Raw genomic sequence first — 14,636 nt, 5'->3', positions numbered from 1 at the left:
GGTGGTTCTGAACAATCCAACCTGAGTGCTGGGAACTAAACTCAGGTTCTCTCTGAAGGAGCAGCAAATGCTCTCTCAACTGCTGAGTCATCTCCACAGCCCCACAGGATTCACTAAAAACACTATAATCCATCAGTGGGCTATACTTTTTAAAACGCTTCACACAGTGATCACTTTCTTCTTGAATGGTCTTTGAGCATCAGTGTTGGCCTGTCCAGCACTGGTTGTTGCAGGTTGAATTTCTGTCTCCCTGCACAGCTTGAAAGCTTGGGCCCATCTGTGTCACACAGAGCCAAACCTCTTTTGAAGTGATTTGTTTACAGTGTCATTTGATGGAGTGGAATGTTCTGTAACTCATTCGAACTGTTACAGAAGCTTGGCTAAAAGGTCACCACTGCTCTTTGGAGTTTCCAAGTCTGGGCACCATCTGGGAGCTTGTTAAAGATAAGGTTTTCCACTGGCTTTTTCCATACCAACTAGAACCAATTAGCAGAGGACTAATTTTTCAGAGACGAGTGTGTCGTCTTGTGAGTATGAGGAGAGTGAATCACAGTTACACAAAAGAATGCAATGCCACTTCTCACCAAATCTGAGTAGGTGTGCCAGGGAGGATATGATTAACTGGACCTGAATCTGTATACCCTTAAAAGAGACTTTTAAATACCTTAAATAATGAACTAGTCCATTTTTTAAGTGTAATTTGGGAACGTGTTATAAGGGAATTTGAGTTTCACTATGTGCTCAGAATTCAATAGAAAAATGGGAAGATATTCCTTAAAGCAACAAAGGCCAAGCATGCTAAGCTCACTCTGCACGCACCAGCATCATTTGGGTTGGTTTAATTTTATAGTTTTAGTCTAGGTCCAAAACTGGCTTGTGATTGCTTTTCTCCCTCCTCTTTAGAAAACAAGAGCCACAATCTTTCCAGTCCTTAAAGCTTAACAATAAAGTTGTAGCAGGACATCAAGAGGAAAAGGACGGTTTGCTTCAAAGACATCTCTGCTCACCACAGGCCAGCTCTGCATTCTCTCCCAAGCATTAATTGTGTCTTTTGACACCTGTCCTTGGAGAAAGTCCAAATGTGACAAACAGAAGCCATGTCGCCTCTGCCTTTCCTGGAGCTTCGCACAATACATATGAACTGTTACTGGTGGAACAAGGGACACAAATCCTTCTCTGACACTCTTTTTTCTTATGTGCAGATGGTACCCAGGAAGATTATCAAACTAAAAATCAAAATACTTTCATTTTAGTTGAAGCCCTTGAAAAGACCTGACCCAAAAGCAACTGAAACACAGGGTCACTGCCATTTGTACGCATGTGTGTATTTATAGCAAAGGAGAGGGAAAACTGAAATCTAGAATTATATTATTTTGCTTTGTAGCAGCAGGCTTGAGACATTAAATAAATGATTATTTCCCTTTTCCAATTAAGCCTGTTTGGAAAATGAAATTGTCCTCAGAAGGGGTAAAATACAATTATATTACTTTCGAGATAAAGAGGGAGGGAGGTCTTTCTGGCAGTCTTTATGTTCCATTTGGAGTCAGGAACTTAGGCTTCCGGTTCAGAGTGCATCTCTTCAAAGCTTGCTTCATTGTCAAAACCCTCCTTATTGTAGAGTATAGCACGCCCTGATTTCTTGAGTGGGAAATATTTCACGTTCAGGAGATCACCGAGCTCATCAACGACTTCCAAAACCTGCAACAAGAGAAGCCCTTTGTAAGTTAGCTTTCAACTCCTCAGCGGTCCGCTTTGCAGAGTCCAGGTTAGTGGTAAGCTCCCCAAAGACCCATAGTAATGGTTTTCCAGCAAAAATCCATGGCATTAGGTTTTGGTTTGTAAGTCCTAGAAGAACTTTAATTAACTGGTCTCTGTGGGTACATGTATGTGTAGAGGTGTACCTGCATGTGTGTGCACATGTGTACGATGCCAGAGGACAACCATGGGTGTCAACTTTCAGGAGTCATCTATCTTGTTTATTGAGACAGGGTCTCTTGCCGCTCTGCAGCTTGCTGGCCAGTATGCTCCAGTAATTCTTCTTTATCTGCCTCCCGTGAGCTGGCATCACAAGCACCTGTCATTACACTAAGCTTTTTAAAAGTGGGTTCTGGGAACTGAACTCAGGTCCTCATGCTTACATGTAAGTATTTTTATCAATTGAGCTAATCTCCCTTAGCATTCTAGAGAAGTAATGGATGATAATTCTATCTAATGCTCTAACTCAACATTGTGAGTGTTCTGTTTTAGGAGTGAAATGAGAGGGGCTTAAGACCTATGACCCATCTAAACCTTTTCTTTATCTTAAGACTTGCATATAACCTCATAGAAGAAAATGATAGAGTTGCAGAATACATTTGAGATTATGTCTTCAAATATAGTAAACCAACAAAGTAGGCTGTTTTGGGGTGCTAATAGCTACCTCTTCAATCCTCCCAAAACTTACTCCCAATACTCATTTTTAAAATACTCATCTCTACACTTTTAGACTCAAAAAGAATCAAGGCCACACACGTTTCAGTTTTAAATTAAAGTCCTTGCTGAGGTATGGAATAGTACAGTAGAGCCATGGGCATCTCTGAGATGGGTTAGAAGGGAAGACATTCTCTCTCTCTTTCTCTCTTTCTCTCTCTTTCTCTCTCTTCCTCTCTCTCTCTCTCTCTCTCTCTCTCTCTCTCTCTTTCTTTCTTTTTCTTTCTTTCTTCCTCCCTCCCTCCCTCCCTCCCTCCCTCCCTCCCTCCCTCCCTCCCTCCCTCCCTCCCTCCCTCCCTCCCTCCCTCCCTCCTTTCTTTCTTTCTTTCTTTCTTTCTTTCTTTCTTTCTTTCTTTCTTCTTTCTTCAAGACAAGTTTTCTCTGTGTAGCCCTGGCTGTCCTGGAACTCACTCTGTAGACCAGGCTGGTCTTGAACTCAGAAATCTGCCTGCCTCTGCCTCCCAAGTGCTGGGATTAAAGGTGTATGCCACCATTGCCCCGTAAGGGAGGACATTCTTAATCCATTGGATTTACACTGGAGGTGATTTTAAGGAAGCAGACGTGTATTCTCCTTGGGTACTATCAAGAAGCCAGTGGCTGGGTATGTGTTTATCATCTTTCTCCCAGAAGAGAAAAGAAAGTTATCGCTGTCGAAGGAGCCACAAAGGGAAGATGTTACACTAGCCTGTGCCTTTTCTGTTCCCAACCTGATCTCTGAATGATACCTCCCCCTTTCTCCCCTTTTCTTTGTGTATGTTTTGCACATGTGTGTGTACTCACATGTATACACACACGTCCAAGGCATGCACATGTGTATATGTGCCTGAAGGCCAGGCATAGGCCAGATCAATACTTTCTGTATTGTTCTTCACTTTAATTTTTGAGACAGGGTCTCTCACTGAACCTGAAGGTTATCAATTTAACAAGTTCCTAGGCTCTGCTAAGGTCTGCTCCTCCAGTGCAAGGATTTCAGGCACTCATGTTACCATACCCAGCTTCTTACATGAATACCTTGGGTCCACGCTTGGGTCCTAGTGCTTTCAGACTGACAGTGAGCACTTTGCCAACTCCCCATCTGCCCAGACCTCCGACTGCTTTTGTGTACTATTGTTTATATCTATGAGTGTTCAGGTCCAGTTGCTACTTTAGCCCCCTAGCTGTTGAACAGGTTCAAGTTTCACTCTATGTTATCTTAAACAGTGGCTCAGGGGTTTACACTGCCATGCATGTGTGATCTCAGGAGTAACTGTTGAGTTGATGTAGCAGTGCTCCTTGCATGCCAGGTATTTTATAGCAATGAAGAATCTGTCAACGTGAGCCCAATGTCCGGTTACTACAGAGTCAGCTATATTTGAGGTCTTAATGCTGTTTGGACAAGAAGGGGTAAGATATCTTCTCTGCTATCCACTTCATTTCAGTCACCTTTTGAAGCTTACTCCCTGTTCATTTTCACTTTGTAAGTTTTCCTCGTTGCCGTCTTCTTGTTTCCTTGTGTAAACAGTACAAGCCTTCTTTCTTCCGGCTTCCTTCCTTCCCCCTCCCCTCTCTTCTTCCCCCACCTTTCAACTTCTCCCTCCGTTTCTTTCCTTCTCTCTCCTTCTGTCTCTCTCTCTGGTTTTCTCTCTCTACTCTCCTTCCTCTGTCAGCCCCTCTCTCTCTCTCTCTCTCTCTCTCTCTCTCTCTTTCTCTCTCTCTCTCTCTGGTTTTCTCTCTCTACTCTCCTTCCTCTGTCAGCCTCTCTCTCTCTCTCTCTCTCTCTCTCTCTCTCTCTCTCTCCATTCATCCCCCTTGTCTCTCCTTATTGCCTCCTCTGTCTATCTTTCTCTTGCTTCCTCCCCCATTTCTTTCTCTCTCCTTTCCTCCCTACTTTGTCTCTCTATTAATCAATGTCTCTATTTCTGTTTCTATCTCTTTTTGCCTCTGCCTCTGTCTCTCACTCCTCTCTTATGTCCCCTCTGTTTCTCTGTTGCCATCTCCCTGTCTCTCTAGCTCTGTTTCTCCCCTAGCTCTTTCTCTCTCATCTTTCATTGCCCCTCTTCTGTCTCTGTATTTGTCTCAGTCTCTCCCTTTCCCCACCTGTTTCTCCTTCTCCCCTCCTCCCCACATCTGCATCCACCTCTCTCTCTCTAGTGTTTATGTGTGTAATTCAAGCTCAAAGGATACTTTTCACCCTTTTATTCATTGTGCTTTCCTTTTTGTTCATTGCATTCTCATAAAACCGCCCACTCTAAGGAACACTGAGCTCCCAGTAATTGCTAGTCTAAAAGTTTCTTCTCATCTCTTACCCTATTTGAACTTTCTTATATTTAGGTAACTTTTCCATCTTTGTTTTCCCCCTGGAAACTGTTTGATGTTTAGAGTACTATAGTAGCACATATCCTTTCTGGCAGTTTTAGCTCTACCTACGTCCTACCTATTTCCCTCCTGCAATTCCATGTCTCAGGAAGTAGGTGTTCTCCTAGAGTCTCCCTTTCCCCTGACCACTGTTGTTTTTTTTCTCAACAATTAGATCTTTTATCTTTGGCTTGAACATGACCACAGTTCCATCAACTCCAGTAGCTCCAGGTTTGCAGGCCTTCCTGAGCTCTAGAATCAGTTTTCACTTTTATCTGTAGTCCAGAGGCACAGACATACTCTTAGGGTCCAGGTCTGAGTTTGCTGTATTCCTGCACTCTCAATAAAGATGCTTTGACACATACTCTGCATTTCCTTCCATGTACTATGTGCCCATCTTTCTGCTCCCTAAGCCCGGAGAGCTAGAGAACTACCCTTGGTGTTGTCTGCTTAGCCCCATCCTCACCCCATTTAATCACTTGCCCAGCCTTGGCAAGTCACGTATTCATAGTGTGTAGTTGTAGATTCATCTTTGAATTGTTGTTGTTTCCATTGCCACTGGATGGAAACAACTTGTCAACTCTTATTTAGTTTAGATGGCTCCATTTCATGTCCCTTTCACCGGGTCTTTCCTCTCTTAACCCTCTTTCACATTTACTTCACCGTGACTGATCCTGTTTCTCTAGTGGTCAGAAAGACCCAGTGATGCTTCATAATTGTTATTTAACAGTGCCCATCTGAAAAGTCACTTTCCTTGTGAAGATTCACTACTATAATAATGAGCCTCACTTTTGTGATTCCACAGAGTTCCCTGCTGTCTTCTCATGGTCAACTTATTCTGTCTGGAATTATCATTAGTTTGTTATTAATCTAGCTTGTAAATATTGCCTCATCTTTTTGTTCCAGGTTTTGAATATGATTCGTACACATCATTGTTTATGAAAATGCATTCGTATTATGGGATAGTTAACTTCAGACTGACCACGATGGCTTAGTGTTCTGAAAACTTAAAATGAAGTGGCAATAAAATACATTTTAAATGGCTACTTCCTCACTCAAGTGTGATTGATATTATATAGGAAAAGTCTTTATCATTTTTCCTATAAATATTTGTTTATTTTAACTCATATTTTATTACAGAAGCTTTTATACCTGCAAAAAAAAAACCCCACAAAAAAACCAAAAAACAACCCCCCAAACAAACCAGGCTGTAATGCTTAAGGTGCATGTAAGAGGAACTTCACTGTTCAGAGCAGATAAATAGAACATTTGACTACTCAGGCTTTTCTTTTTTTTTTTTTTTTTTTTTTCATTTTTTATTAGGTATTTAGCTCATTTACATTTCCAATGCTATACCAAAAGTCCCCCTTACCCACCCACCCCCACTCCCCTACCCACCCACTCCCCCCCTTTGGCCCTGGCGTTCCCCTGTACCGGGGCACACAAAGTCTGCGTGTCCAATGGGCCTCTCTTTCCAGTGATGGCCGACTAGACCATCTTTTGATACATATGCAGCTAGAGTCAAGAGCTCAGGGGTACTGGTTAGTTCATAATGTTGTTCCACCTATAGGGTTGAAGATCCCTTTAGCTCCTTGGGTACTTTCTCTAGCTCCTCCATTGGGAGCCCTGTGATCCATCCATTAGCTGACTGTGAGCATTCACTTCTGTGTTTGCTAGGCCCCGGCATAGTCTCACAAGAGACAGCTACATCTGGGTCCTTTCGATAAAATCTTGCTAGTATATGCAATGGTGTCAGCGTTTGGATGCTGATTATGGGGTGGATCCCTGGATATGGCAGTCTCTACATGGTCCATCCTTTCATCTCAGCTCCAAACTTTGTTTCTGTAACTCCTTCCATGGGTGTTTTGTTCCCACTTCTAAGGAGGGGCATAGGCTTTTCTATGAAACCAAAATTCTGACTTTAATCAAGCCTTGAGGAATTGGATTTTCTTTTCTATCTGTTGATTTGGCACGTTGTTGGATATTGCTGACATACCACAGTGGTTTGTTGTTGTTTATTTGTTTTCTAGTTTGTTTGGTTTTTTTCAAACATTTAGCAGTGAGTTTTATTTGTCATTAGTTTTCTTTTCCTAAGCCGCTCTAGAAAGCCCTATGATGCTCAATAAAAGTACTCGCTCAGATCCCAGGGTATCAGACGTGGTCACTCTATTAGATGGATACTCACTGTGTCTAACATCTCCCGAGTATGTGCAGAGGACATGCTGAACCTGGCCCGACCTTCTGGCAGGGAAGTAGCTGGAAATCCAACAACCACCACTGAGATCTTTTTCTTAAGCAAAAATCTGCTGAAAGCACTTAGGGAAAGAGAGAGAGAGAGAAAAAAAATGTTCACTGAGGGAAGATAGAATTATCCTGCTGAAAAAAGAATATGGTTAGTTGACTTGTTCTTTTTAAAAATGATATTAAGGAGAGGAAGATTAATCTTTCTCCCACACAACACATCAAGAAAAGGGCAATTGCTTGCTGTCCCTCATAGCTGAGGATGTGCTTTTTATGGAACTTGACACAGAGGTTGGAGAGCTGTCAGTACAGAGCCTTTGATACTGAGCAGGAAATGCTGGTGTCTGCGAAGCCTGAACTGGCATGGACTCTCTGACCTGCAGAGTCCATGGACTAGAAAGCAAAACAGCTAGTACGATATAATGAAACTGGAAATAATGTTTATTAAATGTAAACCTGTGTGTTTTAAAAAGTTGAACGGAATTAATTGTGGACATTTCAAGAAGGGATACTTGGCGACTATAATTTGAAGATCAGGATTTGATATTCCTACACCAGAAATGATGACTACATGCCACATCAAATGAAAAGCAAGCATTGGCAAAAATCTCCTCTTATTTTCATTTATTTATTTTTATTTTTTTTATTTGTGAGTGAACATACAGAGGTGTGTACGAGAGGGATAATCTATTGTCTGGCCTCAAGGGATGAGGCGATTGGGGAGATAAGAGACCCTCATGGGTACTTGCAACCTATAGAATGTCAGTCCTAAGACTAACTACAAAGCTCTTGGAGGTACAGAAACCTTTTTAAGTCCCCCCTTCCCTCCATCCTTCTGCTTTTTGTTTATTTCAAGGTTAATTTCAGTAATGATCCCAGAATATTAAACTCCAAGTCTCTAAATCACTCACTCTAAGAGCCGAAGACAGATTTAAAAGGAATATTACACCCCACACCCCACCATGAGTTCTTTTGGGGCTCTGTTGCTCTCTGCAGGAAATATTAATTGCTGAGTGGCTCTACCCACAAGTGATGTCAAGGTTTCATGGTTTCATGTTTGTTCTTAGCATTAAGTGCTTTCTGGCATTCTATGTTAGGCTGGAAGCCGACAGCAGCATAGAAACCTCTAGCTTTAGCTAAGGGAAAAAACAACAACAACAACAACAAAAAAAACCAAAACTGAACCAGACTGCCATGCATTCATCCACCTTGGTACTTAGTTATCCGTGCTTTGGTTGCCTCGTGCAGAATTCATGTTATCAAATAAAACAGTGGAGAGTACAAAACCTACTGAATACACAATCCTTCTGCCCCACTGGCTTGGGTTAGGCAACATTTCTCCCTTTGATTTCTACTTAGAAGGCCACAAGGCAGCAAAACTTTCTAGCTGAGAAGGTTTGAAAACAGGGGCTGTTCTTTCTGCCTTCTTGATCACCCTACGGAAGGCTGCCCACAGCGCTGCACAGGATGAGAGCGCAGAATTGTCTGAGAAACAAGGCAAGTGCTTTATTGCTAGACACAAACCACCTGACCCATGATCTCAGGCTAGGTTTTGGGGCTCCTGGAAGACATTTTCACTGTCTGCACAGGTCCCTTTGTATCAAAGGGAATGAGTTTTGTCAAAGAATGTTGAAAATATCTATAACTGTTTGTTCATTAGGATAATCTGGGGTCTCCCAGGAACATCTACTTTAGGGACATAGATGATTACATTTTATGTAATGAGTCTCTGGATATGTAACCCTCAAAGGAAGTCAGAGTTGCCATAGGCTAGAGGTAACCAATTATAAACCAGAATAATAATGGCAACAATGATAATGTTAATAATAATAATTAATAATAATAAACATTAGCACTGCAGTGAATGCAACATTATAACAACTTATATACCAAAGTCTCCCAAGTGGCAATGACAGCGAAGAAAATTATAAACCTTGAACCTCAGGCTGAAAGTAATATACTCCTTAGGTGTATGCTTGGATTTTTTTATACCTGTTTATTTACTTTGTGTGTATATGTACAGGCATGTGTGTCACGGCATATGTATGTAGGTCAGAGGACAGCTTTTTAGAGTTGTTCTTTTCCTTCCACCCTGTGGATTTCAGGAATTGAACTCAGATCAACAGGCATGGCAGCAAACGTCTATACCTGCTTAGCCATCTTGCCAGCCTGATTTATATATTTTATGGCTGCAATTATAGTGTACTACACACTGCAGATGATTGTACTGTTGCAATATACTCAAAACTACACCATACCTGAGATTATTTTTTAAACCTCATGTGGGTAGGAGAATATGAAGCATTCTTAAGTTTTAAGAACATCAATGGTTTAAATGTCAAAAAATTTAAAAATTTTCTGTGTACATGTGTATGTATGTAGACATGTATGCACGTGGGAGCAGGGGTGGGTTTGGGCTGTCCTCTCCAAGTCTGTTTCACTTTCGTTTTCAATATGTATTTTATTATGAATTTTGGCAACTTTCCACATTAGTACTGCATTTACACTATTCCCACCTGCACTTCTTTTTTTAACGACGTCCAAATCCTGCCACTCCCTCTAAACTCTATCACCTCCCTTCTTTTTAATTACTATTTTGAGGTAGTCGCTTACTGCACCTAGAGCTCATCAGTTTGGTGGGGCTGATTGGCCAAGGAGTGCCAAGGGTCTGCTGCCTCCGTATTCCTAGACTTATGAGTACAGCTGTGCACTCCTTGCTTTTACCAGAGTGCGGGGAATCAGGGAGTCATTTTAGCAACTGCTCTGTGTCTCCTCAGCCCCTGGCATCAAAGGCTTTAAACATGAAAATGAAAACAAGCACACTGACACTGGCTGATACAATTTACTCCCTATTTTGAAAGCCTCTTCACATACAACCTCTCAACAGAAGGAGCATCTAAGAAGGAAACAAAGCCAGATAGGTGAGCGAATCCTGCAAATATGTCCCCGCAAATAGACACCATGACTTTCTATGCCACCTGTCTTGGGTTTCCTCAGGGAACCTAAATAGGCTTTTATTATTTTTTTTTCTCTCTGTCAAAATGACTGATGCATTTTGGGCTGTCAAAGACAACATTTATAACTGTTAACCCAACGCTCTGTTGCTTTAATGAGATGTAAACTAAAGCTTGAAAGACTGTGTCACAGGTTTCAGAGCTTCGGTCCATGGGCAAAGGAAAATGGCATTGGATTCTTAGGTTCCTGATTACAACCTGGGTGAATCTAAGCAGCTAAGCTAAACCTTCTTAGTCTCATGGTCCCGGTCGTAAACTAGGGTCAAGCACCACATCTATGGTTAGTGTTCAGAAAGGTTAAAAAGCCTTATGTGGAATATAATCAACATGAGCAATGTTAGCTTCTCCTGAAGAACAATCATACGATGCAGGGAACTAGGATCCATGGTCCGATATAGGATAACTACTGCAGAGTAGCAGCCTGTTCAGTACTTTTCTAGGAATTCTGTTTTTATTAACTACAATAATTATCCTGGGGAGCCATGCAACCACGGCAACTTAACTTTCTTTTCAGTTGAAACTACTACTAATTAGTACAGCGTATAATGGCCGCAATGATGGGATACTTACATTACATTAAGAGCTGTATTAGGCATAGTACGTGTGATTAAAGTTATTAATCACAGAAGATTTAAGTAACTCTTACATGAAAAGCATCATTCCAGACGCTGTGGATATCGCTTCTTTTCTTTTTCTTTAGTACTGCAGAGGGGAACCAGGATTTTGTGTGTGTCGGGTAACTGTTCCACTACTGAATTATATCTTCAGTCCTTTATTGTATTTAATCTCAGGAAGGGAGCACTAATCTATCTTATTTTGTCAGGAGGAAACTGGTATTCAGAAGGTTGTTAAGGTTGTTGGCTCACTTGTACAAGATTTCCCAAGAGAGAAGATGAGCCAAAACTGATTCATTCTGAACTTCTTACTACAACATTAAGAATAACTGTTACATGAAATAGATTGTGGTAGTAAATTTGAAATACATTTGAAATTCAGTCCTGTTAGTACACTATTGACTGACTGTGCATCACAATAACATATTGTGTATCTCAAAAAACACTTTCATTATGAAGAAATGATAAATGTTTGTGGAAAAAGGCACATTTCCTCCGATTTAAATAACATGTAAATATATATGTCTATATATTTATATGTATATATATAAACATTATGTGATACCCTATTAATGTGCACAATTTTTATATTTTATGTATCAGCATAAAAACAAATTTACTTAAAATGTGCACTTATTTTTTTACTATTAATGAACTCCTCAATGGATTATTCACTCATCCAACTTGTTAAGACTCTAATTCTGCTCTCCATCTTCTGCTCTTACTCTGTTTCCACTGATCGTGAACTTCCACACATTTATATTGAATGCCTTCTTTTGAGCTAATAATGAAATATTAGGTAGACATGCTCTAAGTTTGAAACCTTCCTTCTAGAGCATGCTATTTACCCAGTCATTTTAAAAAATATGTGCATGTGTTCTTTTGTGCCCTCAAAAATTAGAAGGTAGTGTCAGATTAGATTAGTGGCTGTGTAGAATCTCCATTGTCATTCCTCCCCTGCCATTGCACTGAGTTGGTTGGTGTTGTATTCGGTCTCCTTGGACACTCTGGGCATTGTTTCTTTGACATACATTTGTGAACAAAGGGCTGACTAATGCTGATGGTGTGGCTTACTAAAAACTCATTCACATGTGTGTTTCAAGTGCTTGATATTTTGTTGTGGCAAAAATCACACAAGAATATATTTAGAAGAATGAGCCTTTTGAGAATTTATGATTCACTTCTACTCAGGATGAGTTCTCAACAGGCTAGGTTCTATATAATTTTTAAAATCTGTTCAGGTAGATAAATGGTGGGTCAAACAGAAAGCTCCGATACTGGGGTTATGTGTTAGAGGGACAGTCTTGTGTCAGAAGGAGACTCAAGATCATCTATCTTAAAATTCAGATAAACCATTTCCCCAAATTTCTAGAGCTTGAAAATGGTATAGAGAGGTGGGCCTTAGCACCAGTCTCCTATTCTTTTTTTTTTCTTATTCAATAAACATTTATTTATTTAAAATTTTAAAATTTATCACTATCATTTAATTTGCATTATCTTAATTTGAAATTCTTCCTGTTCACATTTTGTGTACCTTTCACCAATTCACTAAATATTCTTAAAGGTACATGGAAAAACCTCCTAAAGATGCTGGCAGATGGCTTCTGAGAAGTCATGTGTCTGAGGTCAGAACTCAAGTACCTCACCAAGCACACAATCTAGTTCATGCAAAGGAAAACCTCCTGGTATCAAACATGCCATTTCTGTCCTGACACACTGGACGTTGGCAGATTCTGAGGGTTGATGGATACTCACGACACTTTAGCGGGCATATAGAGGAGCACAGGGATCACCGGAGAGAAATCATTGCCATAGATGATGAATCCCATCTCTTTCAGTCGCCGTCGGAAGTATTTTATGTTTTCCTTAAGTTGCTGTATTCTCTCCATACCTGAAAGGACACAGACACAAAACCCTTCAGTTGCCATCAGGAAGTAAAGGTTAGATCAACCTGGCAAACTCCACTTCACCCCGCCCCCTGGTGGGCTTGCTTATTAGCTAAGAGTTGGAAATAGGGTGATCAGACACAAGTACTGTGTTGTGCCTAGGAGACAATATGGGAGAAGGGTGTGTTAAGTAATGTAGGACTAGTGGGAGCAAGCACCTCTTGTGTATAGACTCTATGTCAAGTGTTTTAATCATTAACTCAGGAGAAGGGAGTGTAATAAGAAATGTACACACACACACACACACACACACACACACACACACACACACACAAACAAACAATCAGTTGTTGGTAACATTCTTTATCCAAATTGAACCAGCCCATTACATTTATAGCCTAAGCCTCTAATGAAAGGGAAATTTATCTAATCTCAATTTAAAGAAGTAATATGCCACTAAGTAAGGAGGGGGCCAGCTGAGACCAGGTTTGTTTCATAAGCATTTGGTAGTGTTAGAGTAAGGATGGGACAGAAGACTTCTAAGCTTTTCTCAGCCAGAAAGTAAACACAACATTGGATTGAATCAGGGCAGGCAAACATGTATGTCTATGTCAAACATACTGATGCCTTAGTTAAGTTCAAAAAAATCCTCTGTCCAAAGGGTCCCATTCCTATGGTCGCATATACAAGATGACAAAAGGAATGAAAGAGAAGAAGAAAGGTACCTCATTAGTGCAGTAGGTAGTGTGCCAGTCTCATAAAGAAAAGAAAAAGTTCTGAAGACATCTGTTTACACCAGTTCTTCCCTTAGTGGATATAGGTGAACAAACAAGCCAGAATTAGCAGGTGTTTGCTCAATGAGAATGAATGGGATTCAATACTTAAGTACCCTAGAAATTAACTCAATGTTAGCCTTTGGGAAAAGGTTGCTATTCTGCAGGAATGGGTTACTGTAGTTGTGGCTGTCTCTAGCTGACTTCCACTCTTATTGGTTAGACCTAGGTCATGCACAAGAAGTTATTCAACAGTTTGAATATCACTGGTGGGTGTTTGTAACTCTCCAGAGAACAAATGTGAAAACTTCAGAAATTGTGTTAATTGTGGTCATCATGGTTCTTGAAAAGTGGTTGAGCTGTGGAATCTTTGGTTCAGCATCTTTCCTCCAGTAGATGTTGACATTTGAGTGAGCTCGATACATTTCTCCTCTTGTTACATTGACTTGGCCAGTTGGGATACTCTACTCTTCTGATAGTTGGCTCAATGATGGAAAAAAAAATTGGAAATATCAGTCTTTGTCTCAGATCCGCTGAAGAAGGGAAAGAATGGGAAGCTAGATCTTTGTCAACTCATCAAGGAACCTGTCAAGAATGTTTTTGACGCTGATAAAACCCAAGGCACAGGTAGTGAGTGTCTTAAATAAAACACTTGCATCTAGCCATGGGTAAGTTAGGACATCATTTGGACTTTCTGTTATGTGAACCAGAAAGTGTCTGTGAGCAAATGTTCTTAGTGGCAGATGGCCACTACTTTGATCAGGCAGAATACAACATTCTCAATAAATACTATGAATAGATCAGTGGTTATAGGCACAAGTCTGATGACCTTAGTTTGATCCCCGGATCACACAAGGTGGCAGGAAAGAAATAACTTCTGAGAGTTGACCTCTGATCTACTGATCTACACACACACACACACACACATGCATGTGCATGCACATGTGTGAGCATGCACCTTCATGTCCAAGTGTGCAGAGAGAGAGAGAGAGGGAGAGAGAGAAAGAGAGTGAGAGATAGACAGAAAAAGAGACATAGACACAGAGAGAATTAAATAAATATTGAAAATACAGCAGTAGTATCAATGATTATTATATATGTGTGTATATATATATATATATATATATATATATATATATATACACACACACACATATATTTATATTCATCACAGTTATAGGCAGGTACCATATAGTAACTTATCTATTACTACTTTATTATGACAATATCAAGGTAGGTACTGTAATCTTATATAATACACAAGGGGAAGCAAGTACTTACTTAAATTTATAAAGTTTGTGGCTA

The 14,636-nt window shown here is 40.4% G+C and overlaps 1 protein-coding gene across 2 annotated transcripts in view; it reads right to left on the bottom strand.

Annotated features, from left to right (window-relative positions):
* Positions 1-1,304: 1,304 nt before the first annotated feature.
* Positions 1,305-14,636, bottom strand: part of Sptlc3 (serine palmitoyltransferase, long chain base subunit 3) — a 143,149-nt gene continuing 129,817 nt past the window's right edge. For both annotated transcript variants that reach the window (NM_001356507.1, NM_175467.4), the window contains 3 exons: positions 12,428-12,563; positions 6,989-7,118; positions 1,305-1,698 (listed from right to left, as the gene is read on the bottom strand). In NM_001356507.1, coding sequence (NP_001343436.1) covers positions 1,552-1,698; positions 6,989-7,118; positions 12,428-12,563 — 413 coding nt within the window. In that variant the 3' untranslated portion in view covers positions 1,305-1,551. The remainder of the gene's footprint in view (positions 1,699-6,988; positions 7,119-12,427; positions 12,564-14,636) is intronic.

Source organism: Mus musculus, chromosome 2 (assembly GCF_000001635.26).
Source record: "Mus musculus strain C57BL/6J chromosome 2, GRCm38.p6 C57BL/6J".
Lineage (NCBI taxonomy): Eukaryota > Metazoa > Chordata > Mammalia > Rodentia > Muridae > Mus > Mus musculus.
Note: the sequence above shows the minus strand (reverse complement) of the source record. Positions and strands in the feature narration are given on the sequence as shown.